Raw genomic sequence first — 22,721 nt, 5'->3', positions numbered from 1 at the left:
TGACTGCTTAAGCCCTCCCCTCCCCCCCCCCCCCCCCCCCCCCCCCCCCCTGCAGCCAGAGACAGTCTCTGTACTCAGCCGGTAAGCATTGAGCCCACATAAGTAAAGAACTCCTCCAATTCAGAGATGTGAAAGGGCTTCTGCAAGTCTTTCCTCTGGTCTCCTTGCTCAGTGTGCTGTACAGGCAACATTCCCGATCCCATTAGGACAAGGGAAGGGGGCTTTACGAGCGGGTTGAGCAACCCCTTGATGAGATGACCCTGCTTCAGACTCTGTGGCCACTCCACAAGGCAGGCCGTGGCAGCACCATCTTGCATGCGCTTTGGTGCAGCACCATTTTCTCCATTGACCGTTTGGTACACACAGTGCGGGCCAGCCCTGTTGTGCACATTACTGCGTGCATACATTTGCGCACAACTGGATGCTTACACTTAAGCACATCAGGGTGGCTTTGTGCACGCTTCAGCTCAGGTGCTAAGTGGCTGAACACCCAAGCTAGTTAACTATGGCTCTGACAACAAAGAAGCACAAGCGACACTCCCTTTGTGCTGCTTGCCATATTAGGGCTGCACAGTCTGACCTAGAATCCTTCCTGTGTCAGCACTATGAAGAAGGCCAGAGCTGGCCACAACCTTATCTGGTAGCATTGCAGATCTGTACATTCCTGGGGCTGCGTCCTCCCCGGGAGAGGGCAGTTAGCAGCCCCTACCCCAGTTCCTTCTGGGCTAGGTATGGACTTGGTGACCTTTTTCTTGGGAGGAATTCTTTCAGGGCCTTCAAGTCTGTGTTCAGGTGTAGTCAGCTGCTGCCCCTGACTGGTCTGAGCCCTGGCTGGGAAGGCCTCGTCCTCCCAGCCCTATCAGCATGCCTCAGGACAAGCCTCACCTCAAGGGTATCCCTGACAGGGACCCAGACACCACAGACGATGATCGGGATGCAGACTCATTAGAGGATGGGGAAATCCTGTCCGTCCGTCCGTCCCCCCCCCCCCCCCCCCCGGCCTGGAGCCATACCGGACCATGCTATGGTTTTTCCACAGATGAATTGCTGACCCTGGTCTCCCATACCCTGAAGACTCAGGATCTGTACTGGGAACTCCCAATGTCAGAACCAAAGAGGAATCCCATTCTGGTGTCTCTATGGAAAACCTCTTGCTATTTCTTGATGCTGGAAGCCATCCAGGAGTTGATTGACCCTGGAGTGGGGTGCCCCAGAAGCCAGTTTTAAAGGAGGTTTGGCCTTGGAGGCCTTGTACCCTCTGAACCCGGTGGCCAAAGAGTGCCCAAGTTTCCCCAAAGTGGATGCCCTGGTCTGCACTGTCTCGAAGCAAACTATCCCAGTAGAGGGAGGAGCAACCTTGAAGGATGCATACGATAGGTGGTTGGAGTCCATCCTTAAGCCTTTGACACAACAGCAATGACACTGCAGATCACTTTCTGTTGTGCCCTGGTGGCTCATTTGTGTCTGCTTCTCTTGAGAGAGCCAGATAGCTCAGGGGTGCATCTCAGAGAGGCGATGGAGCCCTTGCTGGCCTTCTAGCGGATGCAATCTCTGACCTAGTGCATACCTCGGCCAGAGGAGTAGCCTCTGTGGTGGCCAGAAGACAGCTATGGCTGTGAAATTGGTCAGCAGATGCGACTTCTAAGGCAAACCTCACAAAGATGCCCTTTAAGAGATCCCTTCTATTTGGAAGTGAATTGGAAAAGCTAGCCAGTAAGTGGGGTGAAGCTCCAGTGCCTCTGCTACCAGAAGATAAGAAAGAAATCACGGTACCCCTTGCCCATGACAGGTTGGGCTAGGGGCTCCCAACACTTCCGGCCTTACAGAAACTTGTCATTTCAGACATATCTCTGCCCTCGGGATGGTCTCAGTCCTTTCAGAGCAGACAACCAGAAAGAGGAACTGGTTTGGACAGGTGGTGGCTCTCTCCTGTTTCAGCGGAGAGGTGAATGGAGCCCGCTTGTCAACACATCTAGACTTGGCCTATTTCCTAAAAGGAGTTAAACACCTCTGACCACCCTTAAAGTGGCCTGCCCCCTATGGGGCTAACTATGGGTGGTCTAGTATTGACTTCTTAGGGCCTTTCTTTCGGCTGCTGCGCACTCTCTCTACACCTGTTGACACTGAAGACTGTATTCTTGGTGGTGCTATACTTGGCTCATTGCATCTCTGAACTACAGGCACTGTTGTGTCAGGAGCTGTTCCTCTGACTCCAAGAATGTTTTATAGCTTCACACCATCCCTTCCCAGACTACCTTTGGCAAGAAGGAGTTTCTCCTGAACCAGTCCATGTCATTACCGTCCATAGATAGATGCAAGGACTCTGAAGACTACCACCTCCTGTGCCACTTAAATGTCAGTAGGCTGTTAGTACGGTATCTAGAATGTACAGAACCGGTGCGCAGGATGGATTACTCCTTCACAGTGGAAGGAAACTAGGTGAAGCAGCTTCGAGCTACCATAGCTTGCTGGATCAAGAAAGTAATCATTGGAGTGTATGTAGAGGCAGGGAAGCCTTTACCCCTTCAGGTTAAAGCTCATTCCACTAGGGCCCAGGCAATATCTTGGGCGGAAGCTAAGCTACTGTCTTCCATGGACATCTGCTGAGCAGTGACCTGGTCGTCTGTGCTCACCTTCTCCAGGTTCTATTGCCTGGATGTCCAAGCCCGAGAAGACATAGCCTTTGATAGGGTGGTACTAACTGGACCATGTTCAGCCTCCCACCGCATTTGGGAGTAGCTTTTGTATATCCCATTGGTCCTGAGTCCCTCTAGCTACACGCTAAGAAATGGAGAAATTACTTACCTGATAATTTCATTTTCCTTAGTGTAGACAGATGGACTCAGCATCCCGCCCACGGCTACTCATGAACAGTGCCAAGAAATCACACATGAATCTCGATCTGAAAGAGGTTACGGGCAAGCCATCACCCTATCCCTAGATCTGGGCATCTCTGGTATTGTTGGGATTCAGCACTTGTTTGGTTGAGTACAGTTAGTCACCAGTTTTAATCAAGTTATTACATTGTATTCAACTTTTTCAATTTTATGTCCACAATCTTTTGAAGAGAATATTGAATGGTGAGGTCACTGCAGGGGTTTATCTAGGGTGATGTCTGCTTTGAAACCTGACTCTGTCCCCATCTGCTAGCAGGGGAACACATAAACCGTTGGTCCTGAGTCCATCTGTCTACACTAAGGAAAACGAAATTATCAGGTAAGTAATTTCTCCATTCTGAAAGTGGATGTGCTTGTCTGCCACCACCAAGCAGACAACTATTCCCTTAGAGGGAGCAGGGGCCTTGAAGGATGCACACAATAGGAGGATTGAGGTCATCTTTAAGCAAGTATTTGAAGCAATAGCAATAACTTTGCAGCTAGCTTCTTGTTCCCTGGTGACTTGCTCCTGTTTACTTCTCTCTCAGGAGGTCTATGAATCTGGTGTGAATTCCAGGGCAGTGATGGAGCCAGCAGCCACCTTTGACAGATGCAGGCTGCGATTTATCCCCACATTTACCCCCTGCAGATCACTATTGGGCTTAGGAGGTGGAACCACGGCATCGTTTGTGTTGATAATTGGCACAATGTTCTGTCTCCCGTTGACATTTGCCAAGCTGTGACGTGGTCCTCCCTCCTTTTTCAGGTATTACTTGGAGGTTGCAGCCTTTGCACATGTGGTTTTGACTGGACCAGAGGCAACCTCCTGCCCTGTTCAGGAGTAGCTTTGGTACATCCCACTTGTTCTGGATCCACCTTCCCACCATTGACTGCCAGCGGGTTGCACTTTGTCATGCTTGGCTGTGTGTTTCCAGGGGTTTCTGATAAGTGATAGTCCCTAGCCTAGTGTTAATATAGTCTTTGTCTGAGCTCAGTGTTTCCTGTTGACTGGGTGCTGGCATGGTTATCTGTTATCAAGTTTTGTTAGTCTGTCCACAGTTGGCTTTTGCAGAGAATGCTGGTGGGCTAATGTCACTGCAGGGGTATATATACTGTGATGGCAGCTTTGCTTCATCTCCATTTGCTGGTAGAGGTGCATAATCCATTTGTCTATATAAAATTCAGGTAAGTAGTAATCTCTCATTTCATGGACCTAATGGCTGATGTAAAGATGTCATAACATCTCGACAACTGCTGCTGGAAAATGATGGTAATGATAGCTTTTTGTGTTTTATATTGCAGCTATCCTTGATCCTCTAATACCTCAACATGTTACATAAAGTGGCCTGGAGATCCTGCTTCCTTTTTCCTGGTCGGTGCCTCCTCTCACGGGTGCGATCCACTGCCTTTGTACAGTGTAGGTATTTGTGATTTTTGGCTCTTTGTGGCTCTAATGCTTCTTTACCTGTTCAGGTGCATTAAAGTAGCTTGCTGTTCTTGCTAGAACTGGAGGTATGGTCAAAGCTGAGCTCCTAACTAGTAGTAGTTTAGTTTGTCATGTATATATTTTTTAAAAGTTTGAAAACTTTTTTTGATTTGGAAATACTAGAATATAATAAACTCCTTTTATGTAAGATGAAACAGTTACAAATTCTAAGTTGTCATTTAATTTGGCTAGTACACAGGACTTGAAATTTTAGTAACAAGATCATGGTGGTTAAGCGAGCTGCTCAGGGTCAGTGAGTAGTAGAAACAGGAATCAAAACTGGATCTGCACGTTCCATAACACTGTTGCAGCACTATGCCTCAACCTAATACAAAGCAGCACCTTGGATGCTGCTTTAAGACCATGCGTGCACCCCAGGTGTTTCTTTTGTCAGTCAGTCCTTTTGTCTCACTTCCTTACCTCTTATCAGTCTTTCTGATGCTTTTCCTTGTCTTCCATGTAACTTTCAGCTTCTACATTGCTCTTTTTCACCCTAGATGTTCCTGTTGAAAGTCCAGCGTACACGCGTGCATCAGTCCGGCACTGGAGCAACATTCCATTTATCACAATGCCCCTCATTCGTTCTCATGGCAAGTCCTTTGCCCTCCGCAGTGAGCTGAAGCATGCCAAGCGAATTGTGGTTAAACTGGGTAGTGCTGTTGTAACTCGAGGGGATGAATGTGGCCTGGCCCTTGGACGCCTGGCATCTATTGTGGAGCAGGTAACTTTTTATTTATTTATTTATTTTTTGTTTATATTGTTTCCACCAGCCCATACCAAACCCATATTGAGAAAAAGCTTCCTACCTCTTTTGGCCAGACTAACATGAAATACTGTATTGGGAGCCCTGTGTGCTCACCCAAGCTTTGTGTGTCACCATGCTTTCTTTAAGAGCTAAATGGATCTCCTCTGTTAGGCAGCCAGACCCTAGTGTCCAGAAGCACTAAAAGCAGATCTTTGGCATTGTAGTGCTGCTATGGAGCTAGTTGTGTAGAATTAGATCAGGTGATACAGAATAGGGTTGCCAACTGGCTCCAGACCTTCAGGACAGGTTGATCAAATCCTGGCTATACCTCACTGCATGTAGGGATTGATAGCCTTTTCTAATAACTTTTCTAATAACTGCAATAGGGAAATCAGAACTACAATTCCCTGCATGCAATGAGGTAAATCCAGGACTGGATCAGCCTGAAAATCTAGAGTCAGTTGGTACCCCTATACAGAATGAGGTTTTGACTCTGGAAGAGGCACCATTGCCCTGCAACAAAAAAAAATCTAACAATCTGTAACTAAAATATTTAGTATAAGGAAACTAATGGCTTTTTGCAAGTAAGGGCTTGAGTAAAAATAGTGTTAGTTTTTTCTTGAGCTTGCAGGCTGATAGCAAACGGGGGGAAAACATCAACTTTGGAACCTTACTATTACAGGAAACTTATTGGGAATATTTTAATGTTAGAGCACAACTTATCTTTCTTCCTATAGACTGATTATGGAAATGGAAGGCTCCATGATATATGCTTAGTGCTTGACTTTTCCTAAGAGTTCACAGCAATCGACAGGTGTGGCAGGCTAGAGATTTTAAACCAATAAAATATAGAAGTAAGATTATTGCAGCAATACCAGGTTGATATAAAGTTTGTTTGGTTTTTTTTTTTATTGCTCATGGGTTGGTCTTGTAGATTAAATCACATTAGTGTCCTTCAGCTCCTTCCATGTTTTTTTTATATATAGGTTTAAGCTGGTCTGTAAAACCTAAAGTCTCGCCTCTTCTTTTTTTTTTTTTTTTTCTTCCCCTAACTCTGAAGTATGAGGCCCCTATTGATGGCTGGTGGGATTTGGAGATGTAGTGTGCCCAGTCATGACTGGATGAATGGGAGCATGATTTTTTGCAGCAATAGTCTTTTTCAGTTGCTGTGCTTCCAGGGAATCTAAACTACTTAGGATAACATTTGAGAGAGTGAAAAGATATGAATGATCATAAGAATGCAAGACTTGGTATACTGGGTCAGACCAAAGGTCATTCAACCCAGTATCCTGTTTCCAACAGTGGCCAATTTAGGTCACAAGTACCTGGCAGGATCCTAAAAGATGGATAGATTATGCCCTGCTTATCCCTCAGATAAGTGGATTTCCCCAATAAAGTATACCTCTTAATGGCTTCTAGACTTTTTTTTTGTGTTTTTTTTCTTCCAGGAACTTGTTAAAAAAAATTTTTTTTAAACCCAGCTGCAGTAACATTTAGCATATCCTCTGACAATGAATTCCAGAGTCCATTTATGCTTTAAGTAAAAAAAACAAAACAGAAGCTCATTTCATTTCAGCATTCATTTAATTTCAAAAACATTCTTTGAACTTGAGGTGTTTTTTTTTTTATTTTTTTAAATCACTGACCATGATTCTATAACATTGTTCATCTAGCTCTTAAGTTTCATTAAATCTAAGCCATGCAGCATACTTAAAGAATCACTATCTTGCATATACATGTAGTATTTCATATCCTGAGAGAGTATGTAAAGTGAGCCATTCATTCAGCCATGGTACTTGGTCTTGCCATACTTCAATTCTTGGTGGCCATGTTTTGTGTTTTTTTTGAGAGAAACACTGCTTATCTTGTGCACTTATTTTTTTATTTTTTTTTTTTTGTGGACTCAATCTAACATAATTTCAACTGATTGGTCACTCTTACTGGCCTGAAACATTTTGTCTGGATAAGAATATATTGATCACACTTGGAAAGAGTTGATCCTGTTGTCTATTGCACCTTATACCCTATCTGCTTATCAGTTGATGGCTAATTTGGAATGTCTGCTCTTGCCTTAATGGCACCTGCGCTACCTTAGTATTTATTGAAATCTCAGGATGCATAACTTTGCTCTCGTGCTCCCCCATCTAGTTTAAAAGCTGTTCTCTTTGCTCTTTTAAAGGTTAGCCCCAGCAGCTTGCTTCCACCCTGGTTAAGGTGGAGCCCATCTTGATGTCATAGGCTCCCTCTTCCCCAGAATGGTTCCTAATCTAAAACCTCCTTCCCTGCACCATTGCCTTTTCTACGTATTGAGACTCTGGAGCACAGCCTGGCTTTGGGATCCTGCGTGTGTGGTACGGGTTTCATTTCTGAGAAAGCAACCCTAAGATTGTGAATTTGTTTCCTGCCTAAGTTTTTAGCCTCCAAAATCTCTCCTGCACCATCCTAGGTCATTGGTACCCACATGTACCACAGCACTCTAAAATCTTATCTAAGTGGTGCTTTGAGGTCTGCTACCTTCAAACCAGGGAGGCAAGTTACCAAGCGATCCTCGCATCCACCAGGCAAGCAGCTATATTTCTAATGGTCGAATCTCCCACTATAAAGCAGTCTTAACTCTTCCCTCCTGGGCACACAGTCCTGGAGACACATGGCTCTGCATGAGAGCATAAGGCATCAAACTAGTGACTAGTTGCCCAGGAACCTGCACTCTCGCCTTTTCAGAGTAAGTAAGTCACCTTAGCAATTCTAATGCCTGCTAATAAATGCTAATTTATGCAAGCTCACAATTTAGCTCAGACTATTGTCTCTAAACGTGCCTAATCCTTAATACTGGCAAACAAATAGCAACTTATAATAGCTCATGAAATTAACCCAAAGTCCTATTTCTAAGCACACGCAGTTCTTAACTCTTAAAAAAAAAAATACTAGACAAACAGCCACTAATAGTTTAACCCTTTTAAGAATTTTTTAAAAAGGTTTTAAGAATTTTTTCCCCAGCAAGTCCAGCTTACAACTAGCAGATGAAGGTTCTGCAGTCAGCATTCCTCCCTGTCTGTTTTTTTGTTTGTGGTTTTTTTTAAAGCCCAGTTACAAGCATATGACCTCTTTGACCTTTTACTAATTAAAAGGTGCTGAAACTTAAGGCTCCCGACAGCACTCTTGATTAAATATTTTATGGAATTTGGGTGCCAAGAGTCTTTCCATAGAAATTGGTAGCAAACACTTTGACTCTGACCCTAAGTCAGAACAGTGTGAAGGGGGGGGAAGAGATCTACCCATATTGGGGGCAATAGTTTTGCTGCATCAAGTACTTAAGGACGTTTGAAAGGCTGTGTGCATTATTCATATCCATTTTAGAAATGAAGTCTTAAGCTTGTTTTAACAAAAAACCCAAACTTTTATTTTGGTTCGGCACAGTGTCTGAAAATTCAGGATGGTGGGCATTTATTGCTCGTTATGCCTCCTCCCTCAGGTTTCCATGCTGCAGAATCAGGGAAGGGAGATGATGATAGTCACTAGCGGTGCTGTGGCTTTTGGTAAACAGCGACTGCGTCATGAGATTCTGCTTTCCCAAAGTGTGAGGCAAGCTCTGCATTCAGGCCAAAACCAGCTGAAGGACATGGTGAGTATCTTTCAAGTCACATCGGTCTGTGTTTACTTGTCTTTTAGCGTTTGGATGATTGGGTAGAATATAGGTTTTGGTTGCTATTGAAGGCTTGATGAAAGATGTACTCTGGTCTCATTCCTTTCTTCCCCACCCCTTATCTTATTTTTTTTAGGCTATTCCAGTCCTAGAAGCACGGGCCTGTGCAGCGGCTGGGCAGAGCGGACTAATGGCTCTCTATGAGGCCATGTTTACCCAGTACAGTATTTGTGCAGCCCAGGTAAAAAAAAAATAAATATTCAGGTTCTTCACACTTTTGCCCATCTTCCTGCTTTTCATGCTGGGGTAGATTTTATAATTTTGTGCGAGCGCGTACTTTTGTTCGCTCACCAGGCGCGAACAAGAGTACGCAGGATTTCAATAGATACGCGCGTATCCATTAAAATCCGGGATCGGCGCGCGCAAGGCTGCCTATTTTTGGGCAGCCTGTGCGTGCAGAGCCGCGCAGCCTGCCTCCGTTCCCTCCGAGGCCGCTCTGAAATCGGAGCGGCCTCGGAGGGAACTTTTTCGCCTTCCCCCTCCCTTCCCCTACCTTTATCGCCGGATTTACACCTGCCGGAGGCAGATGTAAATCTGCGCGTGCCAGCGGGCTGCTGGCGCGCCATCACCCGACCTGGGGGCTGTTCCGGAGGGTGCGGCAATGCCCGTGGCGCCGCCCCCGGCACGCCCCTCCATGCAAGCCCCAGGACTTGCGCGCGTCCTGGGGCTTGAGCGCGCCGCCGAGCCTATGCAAAATAGGCTCAGCGCGTGCAGGGGGGGTTTGGGGTAGGTTTTCGGGGGGTACACGCGTATCCCTTTGAAAATCTACCCCTTTGTCTTCATTAGACCAGACTGTGCCAGTTTGTATAGTATTTGGCTGGCACTGTGCACCTCTGGTTTCTATTGGATTAAATCTGTTTTCAATGTGATTTCAGTGTGAGAGAAAAATTAGTGGAAAAATGACACTTGCAGTCTTTTTTTCCCTCCCCCCCCCCCCCCCCCCTTATAAGTTGTTTTTTGTTTTTTTTGTCATCTCATTGAAATTCCAGGCAAAACTGAAAACTAAGTCCTTCTTCTCTATTCTTATAATTCTAAGAATGCTTTGAGTTGACTGAAATTCAGGGTTTCCCAAACTTGTCCTGGAGATACCACAGACAGTAAATTTTTTTTCAGGATATCCACAATGAATATACATGAGATACTGAATCTCCATGATATTCAGTGAACATGCATGAGATAAATTTGCATATCTTGAAAATGTGACTGACTGTTTCCCAAACCTGTCCTGGGGATCCCACAATCTTAACCATACATGGAATAATTAAGTCTGATCATAACAGGATAGCTTACAATTCAATATTGGATTCAGATAGGATGGTCCTGATGGCCTCTGGAGTCAGTGTATGTATATGAGTGTATAGTGTATATATGAGTGTGTGTGTGAGAGATACATGGTTCTAAGGTGTACAAATTATTTGACTTTTCAGTGTTTCAAAGGCAAAGCTTTGAGCCTTTTTTAATGTGCATGATCTGCCATGTGTAAATATGATACAAATGGGCTTGGAGGTAACCTGCACAAAAGGGGAAGTTACTTCCATAAGAAACTCACTGGGTAGCCCATTTTGATCTTTCTGCCGTCTACTGTTACTATGTTACATATATTTCCTCCTGCAAACGTTCTGATGCTCCTTCATTTCCCCCCCCCCCCCCCCCCCCCCAGCTGCCTGTAAGGCATTGCTGTTCTAACCCCCATGCTTCTACCATCAACCCATATACCTCTGGTATGTCACATCCGCAGCTTGCACAAATTGTTCCTCTGCTTCTTTCCCCATCCTACCCACAATTCCATGGACATTTGTCTTCAGTCTGCTCCTGCCTTCAGTCCTTCACATCTATTTTTAGGATGCTGCTCCTCAATTTTCCCCTTCGTGCCTAGCCTAGTTGTCACTTTTTAATGTTACAAAGCATGACATCTGTGGTTAGCAATCTTATTAATTGCTCATTCTGCATGTTTGCTGGGGGAATTGCAGCTGCCATACTAATGCATTCACCCAATGAAGAATTGGATGCTATGCAAAATAATTGGAAGCACTGCTTTGTCTGCATAAACTTGTGTGCACTAACATTCTGGCTATGATACAGGGCTTGCAAGTTAGCTGACTTCCTGCTTGGTTCTTTTACCAATCCTGTATATCAGACGTCACATTTGGAGCCCTCTCCCCTTGGGAGAACTATACAAGTAACAGCAATTCTAGATTCCCTGTACGTACCCGGATCAGTCCAGACTGTGGGTTGAGCCTCCTGTCCAGCAGATGGAGCCAGACCAAAACTGAAAGGGTATCCTGTATCAGGACAGAGCCTACCCTGCATCCCTTCAGTATTCGGATGTCTCCAGCAGATGCAGGCAGACGAACCTGCGGTTCCCCTTCTTACCTTTTCTTCTGGTTGTAACATCTGCACTGGCTCTTGTGCCTGGCAGTGACACCAGCATAATCTAAACATGCATTCAGAATGAATTGTAGAATGCAAAAGATGAGGCCACAAGTAACCAAAATGCCTCCTTCTCAAACTTCTTTTCCAGATTTTAGTTACGAACTTGGATTTTCATGATGAGCAGAAGAGGCGGAATTTGAATGGCACACTGCATGAGCTGCTGCGGATGAACATTGTGCCAATTATCAACACAAACGATGCCGTGGTTCCACCTCCTGAGCCCAATAGTGATCTGCAGGGGGTAAATGTGGGTATAGTATTCCAGTGGGTGGAGGCTGTTCTAGAGCTGCTTGGCAGTAATGCATGGCTATTGCTGTGAGTAACCTGGCTGCAATCCCTGAAGAGACCTGTTTGAGAAAACCATGGCTAATGCATAATTAACAGTAGGTAATGTAAGGGTGATGGCAAGAGTAGGGAGTGCTTGTGAGCTAATGAAGCAAGTTGTGTGGAAGTCGAAGTCTCTTCTGAGAGAGCCTTGAGGTAAATGGTGATGGTTCTCTGACTAGCTAGACAGAATAGTTGAATAAAGAGGGGACTGGGGGAAAAGAGAGAACTTTGACACAGTTGGAATTTACTGTGTGTGCAGCTAAGTAATGGTTGCTAAACTGAGGATTTTTATTGACCATGACAGATTTAATTTTTTTTTTTGGCAAAATGTATTTGAAAGTGTGTGGGGTGGAATCCATCATAAATCAGTATAGCTCTGCTCTGAGTGGCACTGGACCCCACCAGAAATCACCCTTCTGCAGTGGTATCAATAGTTTGCAGGTCTTCGGCTCTGAACGCTGTTGCAGCCAATGAATGCTACCTTAAATAGCCTCTTATTTCAGTGGTCCTTCCTCTGTCAGTCTGCCTGTACAAAACACTTGAAAGAGATAAGCAAGTGGATGAAGAGCATTAGAATGTCATACAGTGGCTGAGATCTCTGTTCCATAGCATTGGAAACACAGGTCCCACTGTAACATTTTAAAGACCTAAAATGTATTTATTTTTTTTAACTCACCCTCTAAATTTAGAGAGCCTGATATTCAGCATTGGCCAGGTAAGTAAATTAGCCTGATGGTATATATCCAGCTAAGTTACAAGGGAATTCAGCAGCATGACTGTCACTGAATATATGCAATCAAGAGGCTACTTGGCCAGCTAAGTTAGATCAGCTCTATGGCTGATCTAACTTAGCTGGCCACCGTTTGTGGCCACCGTTTTAGCCAACCGTTTGTGGGCCATTTCTGCCCACAAACTGGTTGGCTAAAACATGGCAAGATAAGTGACTTACCCAGATAGCTGGCGGCTACTGATTTTCAGCAGACTAGATAGCTGGATAAGTCCTACTTATCTGGCTATCCAGTGTTCTCTGTATGTACCCGGATCAGCCCAGACGGTGGGTTATGTCCCCCGTCCAGCAGATGGAGTCAGACAAACTTCTGAGGGTGCTACCATATAAACCAGCATACCCACTATCCCTCTTAGTATCTTTCTGACTCCAGCAGATAGGAGCAGGGGAACATCTGTTCCCCAGTACACTGTCTTAGTGTATCTTTTCTCATCTTTTACTTTAATCTTTGAGTTTTCAGAGGGATCAAGTTTCCTAATACAAAAAAAAAAAAAGAGCCAAAGAATCCTGGCTCTCCACTGAGCACTTGCTGACAGACGTTTTTCCTTTCTTTCACTCCGGTTATGTTTCTGCTTTTCTACCTCTATCGGGTAGTTAGCCAGGGTAAATGCTTATAATTTCTTATTTTCAGACTTATTTATCCATTGCGCCGAGCCACTGGGGTGTAAGTTGGAGGTTTCAACCTCTCCCCCTCCTCCCTCTGCCGCCGCCTGCCGTGAGGTCACATTCCTCAGCGGGTATTGTGAGGAATTGGGTCGGTGGGGTGCTTGGAGCAGCTTTCTGGGTCCGGAGCAGAAATTTGCCGAACTGCCAGTGTTTGATTTTCCTGCACTTTCCTCCTCCTCCTCCCGCGACATGCCGAGAGCGTCTGCATGCACCTCATGTGGCAGGCCCAGGTCCTGGTTCTCCCAGGAGGGAGTTTGCACGAGCTGCCTCCCCAGCGGGGAGGGCAGCTCGCAGCCACCGGACGTCTCAGGACCGCCGCGGCGGACAGCGGCAGGCCCCGATCCCGCTGAGCACAGGAACGGTGGCCATTTTGAATCAGGACCCGATGGACTCCGGCTCCTCAGAGGAAGAAGCGGAGGCCCCATTTCTGCTCTGGCACCAGTACCACCTCTGGATCAGTCTCTTCAGTCGGGATTCCTCAACCAGAACTCCACCGGGCCCACCGTATTTTGTGCTATTGATGCATATTTAGCCAGGATGTCCCAGCCACTGGATCTCACCCTGGACCACCCCCCCCCCCCCCCCAAGCTGGCACGAGCGGATCCTCTCCCTAGGGGAGCACCTCAGGGAGCAAACCAGCAGGGAGGGGGGAGCTGCAGGCGCATCCCAGGATCCACCTGGGCTGCCGAGGGGGTACCCCCCCCCCCCTGTGGAAGAGGGGGACCCGGTCCCAGACCCGGCCATGGATAAATCCTCTCCTTGTGGCTCAGATGGAAGGAGATGACCCTCGGGTCCTACACATTTTCCAAAGGGACAAGCTGGAAACCCTGATTCCACATATCCTGCAGGAGCTGGACATTGATGCCCCTCTGGACTAGGGATGTGAATCGGGCTTCAGACTGAAAATATCGTCAAATTGGGGGCTCCACCAAAACGATAGGAAAACCCCCACGATATTCGTGGGGGTTCTCTTATCGTTTTGGGGGAGGGTGGGAAAAACGGCACACAAAAATAACCCCTAAAACCCCCCCCAAAAAACATTTTACAGGTACCTGGTGGTCCAGTGGGGGTCCCGGGAGCGATCTCCCGCTGTCGGCTGCCACTAATCAAGATGGCGCCGATGGCCCTTTGCCCTTTGCCCTTACCATGTGACAGGGTATCCGTGCCATGGCACGGATACCTGTAAAATGTTTTTTGGGGGGGGGGGGTCGGGAGGGTGGGGGAAGCTAAGAGGTTAGTTTTAAAGGGGTGGGTTTTTTGTTTATCGGCTCGGGCGCAGCCGATTTAAACAAAACCACGATCGGGCCGGACGAAAAAAAAAACCACAATATGAATCTGAACCGGAATCCAAACCGGTTCAGATTCACATCTCTACTCTGGACCCACCAGGTCCCAAACCCCTGGTGAAGAAGGGGATCCTGTGCTGGCTGGGTTCTGTCCGCCAGCGAGGGCCTTTCCTACCCATCCCACGTTCCTCCAGTTGTCTAGGGAATGGGATTCGCCCAAAGCCACCCTCAAGGTTAGTAGAGCCATGGAGAAGCTATACCCTCTGCCTGAGGATTTTCTTGAACTACTCAAGGTCCCGACGGTTGATTCCACAGTCTCGGTGGTCACCAAACGCACTACCATCCCAGTCACAAGGGGCACAGCGCTGAGGGACCTTCAGGACAGGAAGCTAGAGGTGTACCTCAAGAGTGTTTGAGGTCTCTGCGCTGGGTGTTCGGGCGGCCATCTGCAGCTTGCTTGCACAAAGAGCGGGTCTCCGCTGGGTGCAACAGCTTCTCAGGATCTGCCACCAGTGGAGACAGGTTGGAGACAGTGATTGCCTACGGGGCGGATGCCTTGTATGATCTTCTGCGAGTCCTGGCCAGGTCGATGGTTGCGGCAGTTTCGGCCCAACACCTGCTTTGGCTCCGGAACTGGTCGGCAGACTCCTCCAAGACTCACCTGGGATCTCTCCCCTTTAAGGGCAAGTTCCTCTGGAGAAGATCTGGATCAGATCATTAAGTCTCTTGGAGAAAATGCGGTGCATAGGCTTCCAGAGGATCGGCCGCAATCTGAGATCTTTCAGTTCCTCCAGAAGTCTATTTCACAATAAACGTCGTTTCCGCACCCCGAGACAATAGACTCCCCGGACGCTCTCTTCCCGCTCGCATTCCTGGTTCTGTCCCTTTCAAGGGTGCAGGCCTGCCAAGGACGGGTTGGCCCACGGGACGTCCTCCAAACCTCCTCAATGATGCCAGGCCGACCCACTCAGAGATCCCCAGGATAGGGGGCCGGATTTCTCTCTTCTGAGGAGTGGGTCCGGATCACATCTGATCAGTGGGTCCTAGATATCTAAAACAAGGCTAGGCATTGGATTTTTCTCGGCCCCCAAGAGACCGGTTCCTCTTCTCTCCCTGTGGGTCACTCCAAAAACAGATCATAGTACACTAGACAGACTCCTCGCACTGGGGGCAATTGCCCCAGTGTCCCCCTCAGAAGTGGGCCAGGGCCACTATTCCATCTACTTCGTGGTCCCCAAGAAGGGCACTTTCCACCCAATACTGGATCTCAAATCTGTAATCAAGTCCCTCAAGGTCCCTCACTTCAGGATGGAGTTCCTGGCCTCTCTGGACCTTACGGAGGCGTACCTGCACATCCCAATTCTCAAGGCACATCAACGATTCCTCCGATCATGATCTTAGGACATTTTCAATTCCAGGTCCTCCCTTTTGGTCTGATGGCCCCACAAATCTTTACGAAGGTCAGGTGGTGGTGGCGGCCGCCCTTCGTGAGGGAATCTTTTGTTCACCCCTACCTGGACAACTGGCTCATTCGAGCGAAAACCTTGAGCCAGGGTCATCGGGCACTCAGTGGTACAACTCCTCCAATCCCTCGGGTGGATCATCAACTATGCCAAGAGCAGTCTTACTCTGTCCCAGTCGTTGGACTTCCTGGGTGTGCGATTTGACACGGCGGAGGCAAGGTTTTTCTATGGCCGGATCGGGCCCAGATCCAACGTTTCTGTGGTCTCTTTGCCCACAGCTTGGGATTATCTGCAGGTTCTGGGATCCATGGCATCCACTATCGATCTGGTGCCCTGGGCCTTCGCGCATATGCATCCGCTGCAGAGGGCGTTGCTCTCCCGCTGGAAGCCAGTGTCGCAAGGCTTCCAGGCCATCCTCCCGCTCCCACGGGCCATTGGGGACAGCTTTCTCTGGTGGCTGGACCCTCTCCACTTGGCTCAAGGAATGCCCTTGGACATTCCAGAATGGATAATAGTCACCACAGATGCCAGCCTCTCTGGTTGGGGAGCGGTCTGCCAGACGAGGTCCCTGCAGGGACAGTGGACAAAATCTCAAGCATGGTGGCCGATCTACCACTTGGAGACCAGAGCAGTCCGACTAGCACTGAAGAATTGTCTTCCCCTCTTTCGCCATCGGGCAGTCAGTTTACTCTCAGATAACGCGACCACAGCGTACATAAATCGCCAGGGAGGCACGAGAAGTTGTCACGTCTTGCTGGAAACGGACAAGCTCATGAAATGGGCGGAACTCCACTTGGCTCGGTTGGCAGCCTCACACATCGTGGGAGTGGACAACATTCAGGCGGACTTCTTAAGCTGACAACATCTTGATCCTGGAGAGTGGGAGCTCTCCGAGAAGGCGATGCACCTACTAGTACGTTGGGGGTTTCCCCACTTGGATCTCATGGCGACAGCCCACAACATGAAGGTTCCTCGCTTCTTCAGCCACAGAAGAGAACACTGCGCGGAGGGCATCGATGCGCTAGTACTGCCGAGGCCCCGTCATCTTCTCTACGTGTTTCCACCGTGGCCCCTCGGGGGCAAGGTCCTAAGAAGGATCGAGGGCCACCAGGGCACCGTAATTCTGGTGGCTCCAGAGTGGCCTTGCCGGCCATGGTTCGCGGACCTACTCAACCTGGCAGTGGACGGACCCCTAAGCCTCTGTCATCTACCGCACCTCCTACGCCAAGGACCAATATTTTTCGACAGGGCAGATCACTTCTGTCTTGCGGCTTGGCTTTTGAGAGGCGCAGGCTGAGACGCCCTGGTTATCCGGAGGCCGTGATCTCAACACTCCTCAAAGCACAGAAGACGTCCACCTCCGTCGCCTATGTCCGGGTGTGGAAGGTTTTCAAGTCATGGTACATGGCCCACTCAGCACAGCTGAGGCACACCTCCGTGTCTGATTCTCTTGTTCCTGCAAGCGGGGTTGGAGAAGGGTCTAGCCTACAATTCTCTGAGGGTACAGATGGGTTGCCCTAGGGGCCTTGCTACGCCGAGGGGAGGAAATTCCACTTTCGTCTCACCCAGATGTCGTCGTCCAGTTCCTCAAGGGGGATAAAGCATTTGAAGCCACCAATCCAAGCTCCTTGTCCCCCTTGGAGCCTCACTTGGTACTCCAGATTCTGGGCGGACCCCCCCCCCCCCCCCGAGCCTCTACGTGCCACTACTCTCAAGGACCTCACTCTTAAGACTATTTTCCTTGTGGCCATTTGTTCGGCCCGCCGTGTCTCCAAGCTGCAGGCGTTGTCCTGCAGGGACCCGTATCTACGACTCACAGACTAGGGGGTTACCTTGCGCACGGTGCCCTCGTTTCTGCCCAAGGTGGTCTCTACCTTTTCACCTGAATCAGACGGTGGAGCTTCCTTCCTTTTCATCTGACTCTCTATCTCTGCAAGCTCGATGCCAAGCGCTGCCTGATACGTTACCTGGAGGTCACCAATGAGTTCAGATTCTCAGACCGCCTGTTTGTCCTTTGGTCATGCCCCAAGAAGGGGTCCAAGGCTTCTAAGACGAAGATTGCTTGCTGGCTGAAGGCGGCTATTGCGGCTGCATATATGGGCGCAGGGCAGCAACCCCCGATGGGCGTCAGAGCCCACTCTTCGCTTCCAAGCAACATCCTGGGCGGAGAGTCATTCAGTCGCCTCTCAGGAGATATGTAGAGCGGCCACCTGGAAGTCCTTGCATACTTTTGCTCGGCGCTATCGCCTGGATGTTCAGTCGCCGACTTTTTTGGTTCTTTTGCAACAGGGTCATTCGAGCAGGGCTATCTAGGGCCCACCCTCAGGGAAGCTTTGGTACATCCCACTGTCTGGACTGATCCGGGTACATACAGGGAAAAGAAAATTATTCCTTGCCTGCTAACTTTCATTCCTGTAGTACCACAGATCAGTCCAGACTCTGACACTTGGGGATTTACTGCTCTATTTCCTTGTTTTTGCCTCTGTGTATATGTAGCTCTTTTTTTTGCCTCTGGTGCTGTTTTTACATTTCTTTTTGCAAGTTTGCAATTGGTTCAGGTTACAGTTTAAGGTGTTATGCACGTGTTTTTCTTGATCCCTCATTCTTTCTCTTTATGGCTTTGATAGTAAACAAACTATTGCTGGCTTATATGGTAGCACCCTCAGAAGTTTCTTGTCTGACTCCATCTGCTGGACGGGGCACATAACCCACCGTCTGGACTGATCCGTGGTACTACAGGAACAAAAATTAGCAGGTAAGGAATAATTTTCTTCTAAACATGCTTTCAATATCTGGCCCGGGAGTAGTTAGTAGCCATGAGCCCAATAGTTAAATAATTGTGACGTTGCTGATAAGACACCAATATTTCTTCATATAGTCTTATCTAGGAAGCCTAAATGGTTAACTTTCTCAATGGAGAAAGGTCACTAGTGGCTTACCTCGGGGGTCTGTACTGGGACCTGTGCTGTTTAACACTTTCATAAATCTGGAAAATTGAGAAACAAGTGATATTAAATTTGCAGGTAACAATTATTCAAAGTTAAAACCACAGTGCATTCTGAAGAATTTCAGAAAGACCATGCAAGACTAGAAGAAGAAATTTAATGTGGACAAGTTCCAAGTAATGCACATAGGGAAAAATAATCCCAGTCTCGTGCAAACAGCAATACTGGATTCCATGTCAGAAATCACCAGCCAGGAAAAGGACCTCAGAGTCCTTCTGGGCAATGTTGAAATCCTTAGTTCAGTGTATGCCAGCCATCAAAAACAGAATGTGAAGAATTAATTGGAAAAGTGGAGAATAAAACTGAACATAATGGAAGTATACTGGAAGGTACAAACTTAAATTGTAAACACTCTGGGGATAGGGAAATACCTACAGTCCCTGAATGTAATCCAATTTGAAGCATTGAAAAAAGTGGAATATAAATCTAAATACTAGAAATGTTATAAAATTATGACTGGGGTAGAATAAGTAAATAGGAGCATCTATTATAACTTTTTTTTTATTTTTCAATTCAGGACACACAGGCTTTCAATACCAGAAAAGAGGTACAAACATGCAATTAACAGTTAGTATATTACAGCAAGTAATCTGTCCAGCGAGGGTAGACCTCCAGAGTTGGCAACCCAGTGGATGCCCATAGCAAAAACTCTACAGATCGAGTATGCCAACTTCAGTTTTCCCATATACAATTGTATCTTTCACCTTTGCTTTTCAGAGCAAATGTGGTGTGTTCTAATGTTGCTATATCAACTTTGTTCATCAGAAAGAAACTTGTGATGAGGTCTTGTCAGATCACCCACCTTGCTATAGATGTGAAATCAATCCTTGATGGCCAGATCCTGCTCATCCCAGCTGCTCCTCAAACATAGCTGAGGAAAGAATGACGCTGGATACAAAACAACCACCATAATCTCTGGAGGTTCAACCCCAAATTTCTCCACTTCTCACAACCCCACTAAATATATAAAATATACAGTGCTGCCATCATAGGGGACTCGAGTCACTAAATCTGAAAAAGGTGACATCTGTATGCATGGTGCAAAAGCCTGTACATAGGCTCCAAACCAATTGCTAGACAGTATCAAAATTAATACGGAGATCCTTATTCCATTTGTTAATCAAATCAGAGGTACTAGTATAATGCCATTGCCGAAGCTAAGTGAATCATATCTTGTAATTAGCTTAGGAATTGTCACAGACTGTGATCAGATTCTCCCCTTGCACACCCCCCCCCCCCCCCCCCCCCAATCTTGTCTCAAATTTGCCCCATGGGGTCTCTAACCACTTTTTCCTCAGCTGAAAGTGCATGTATCTTGTGACTAGGAACACCAAATTCATCTTGCAAGGACTGAAAAGTTTTTTTTTGAGTTTCACCCTCCCGGATCTGTCCCAGAAATCAAACTTGCCTTATGCCACTGTCATGGTGATCAAATATGAGACCTGAAAGGGAACAGAATAGGGGAATAGCGATATCCTGAAAAACCCCAAATATCTCGCAGTAATGCCACATCTTTAGAGTATGTGCTAGAATGGGAGCTGTTCTATCCAACTTTGCCAATGTGGGACTGCTGGAAGGGTATTGCAGCAAGGCATGCAAACCAGATCCTCCAGCTTACATGGATTCTAGGTCATACCATCCTGCCACTGTATCCAGCCCCTCGGACACAAGATGGGATGCAATATAATAGAGGTTCAGCAATTCAAGCCCACTGCTGTCCTTGGTGGAGCAGTAAAGTGGTAGATTTAATGTGTGGCATGCTGTCATTTCAAAATGAGATCAGGCCCCTAAGACGGGCAAACACCTGTCTTGGGATGGTACAGGGAAGCTGCTGCAAAAGGCAAAAAGTTCACATTTTTAATCAGATTAACCCTTCCCAGTAGGGAGATTGGCAGAAAGGTCCATTTAGCTAGGTCTGCTTTAATACCAGCCAGCACTCAAGGGTAGTTAGCTCGGTAAAGATCCAAAAAATTAGGAGAAGTAGCAATCCCTTATTCCCTGTACATGCTCATATTAGTTAACTCCTGGGTTTTGCCATCCTGCCAGCAGATGGAGACAGCTTCACTGACATTGTACATAACTCAATGTGCTACCTGCAGCCCCTCCAGTATTTTTCTCCAGCAAATGGTATATGGTGTTACTCCAGACTGCAGGTTTTATCAATAAAGATCTCCAGATCTTCCCAGGGGGTTGTTAGGTCCTGGTTGGGCCATTCCCCTTGGTTTGAGGTGGGCAAGCAGTGCGTTGGTGACCCTTGATGTTAGCTTTCTCTGAGATTCCTTGAGATTGTATATCTGGTGGTCCAAATCCCTCATTCCCCACAAGGCAGGATTGGTTCTGCTGGCTGCCCTGAATTTGGAGTCCTGTCTGAGCAGAGAAGTATTGAATTTCTGTTCCAGGGCTAGTTACAGCAGAGGATGCTGTTTAATTAAAAAAAAAAAAAAAAAGTGACTGGGAGACAATGGAATTGTTGTGCTGGTCACTCAGGGCCTTGATTGCTGCTGTAGAGCTGGTCATTAGGGGTTTCCTGAAGTTTAGGAAACGTGTGCCGCGGGACACGCTCCGGTCGTGGCATGCCGGGGTCTCCTATGCTATTTTCTGCCTGTCCTGCGATGGCAGCTGTCCTTCCGGTTTTGAATAGTCTTCGGCGAGGGAGGAAGTCTGCGGGAAGGAGGAATTCCCCAGGAGTACCTCAGGGGGATGTGGTTGTGGTGGAGGGGGTGCAGGGAGGAGCGGCCGGGATGGTGGAGGGGATGGAGCAGATCCCCTGTGGTGAGGGGCTGAGGAGGTTGGGGCTGTTCGGCTTGGAGGGGAGACGGTTGAGGGGAGATATGATAGAGGTCTTGAGCGAGTAGATGTGAATCGGTTGTTTGCACTTTCGAATGGTGGAGGGAATGGGGGGCATTCCATGCGGGTGGCGCGTTTGAGACTGGTCGGGGAGGGTTCTTTTTCACTCTAAGCACAATGGGGCTCTGGAGTTTATTGCCAGAGGATGTGGTTGGAGCGGTTGGTGTAGCTGGGTTCGGGGAGGGGTTTGGATGGGTTCTTGGGGAGGTCCATTGACGGCTGTTCGGATTTGCTTGGGGAATAGCCACTGCTATTAGTTGCATCAGTAGCATGGGATCTTCTTGGTGTTTGGATAATTGCCAGGTTCTTGTGGCCTGGTTTGGCCTCTTGGGCTTGATGGACCCTTGGTCTGACCCAGCGTGGCAACTTCTTATCTGTTGTTGTGGCACATTGCTTGGGTTGTATGGCAATAGTACGAGGCAAACAGTGCAGTTTGTGTGCAGGCTCATGGTCACACCTAAATTCAGAGTGCTATTCGGTGTGCATCCCTGCTGGGGAAGGCACCTTGGGGGAGCCTAGTACTAGCCCAACAGCTAAACAAGCCTTGCAGATGACTGAGTCTAGTGTGGAGGCTTTCCTAGTCAGCACGGGAATGGTGGCCATTTTCAATTCCCTTGCAGTGTCTGCATTATCAGTGGGAGAAGCAGGGGAGTCCCCACAACTATTGCTGGCAGTTCAGAGAGGCACTTGCACCAAGGAGGAGTCTTTTGGTTCTGGTAGAGGTCTTCTGCCGGTTTTAACTTATGCGCAAAGCTTGTTTAGCCAAAAAGGCAGTGGGGGATACTGGCTTTTGGCCCCAGTCTCCAGCGATTCTTGCTTTTCATCGATTTTCGGTGCCAGATGCAGAACATATCCAGCCTAAACGTGCTGAAGGTACAAGCAGGCTTTGCTTAGCTGTGTGGTAGGAGGCAGCAGTGGTTCTTTTCCCATGCACATAGGCAGTTGCATGCACAGGGACCTGTGCATGAAAGGCTGTAGTGTAGATTTGAGCGCACATGTCTGCAACCTAGACTTGAGCGCTCATTGGTGTGCATGCAGGAGGCTGCCTAGAGCCAAAGTTCAGGAGAGCTAGGTGCTAGGGACAAACAGGTCCAAGC

At 47.6% G+C, this 22,721-nt stretch overlaps 1 protein-coding gene across 3 annotated transcripts in view; it reads left to right on the top strand.

Annotated features, from left to right (window-relative positions):
- Positions 1–22,721, top strand: part of ALDH18A1 (aldehyde dehydrogenase 18 family member A1) — an 83,905-nt gene that overhangs the window by 5,497 nt on the left and 55,687 nt on the right. For 2 of the 3 annotated variants that reach the window (XM_029610055.1, XM_029610054.1), the window contains 5 exons: positions 4,179–4,293; positions 4,860–5,083; positions 8,580–8,729; positions 8,887–8,991; positions 11,332–11,490. In XM_029610055.1, the coding sequence (XP_029465915.1) occupies positions 4,206–4,293; positions 4,860–5,083; positions 8,580–8,729; positions 8,887–8,991; positions 11,332–11,490 (726 nt within the window). In that variant the 5' untranslated portion in view covers positions 4,179–4,205. The remainder of the gene's footprint in view (positions 1–4,178; positions 4,294–4,859; positions 5,084–8,579; positions 8,730–8,886; positions 8,992–11,331; positions 11,491–22,721) is intronic. The other variant, XM_029610056.1, reaches the window with a different exon arrangement.

The sequence above is a fragment of the Rhinatrema bivittatum genome, chromosome 7, assembly GCF_901001135.1.
Source record: "Rhinatrema bivittatum chromosome 7, aRhiBiv1.1, whole genome shotgun sequence".
NCBI classification, from domain to species: Eukaryota; Metazoa; Chordata; class Amphibia; order Gymnophiona; family Rhinatrematidae; genus Rhinatrema; species Rhinatrema bivittatum.
This window is presented reverse-complemented; position numbering and strand designations above follow the sequence as displayed.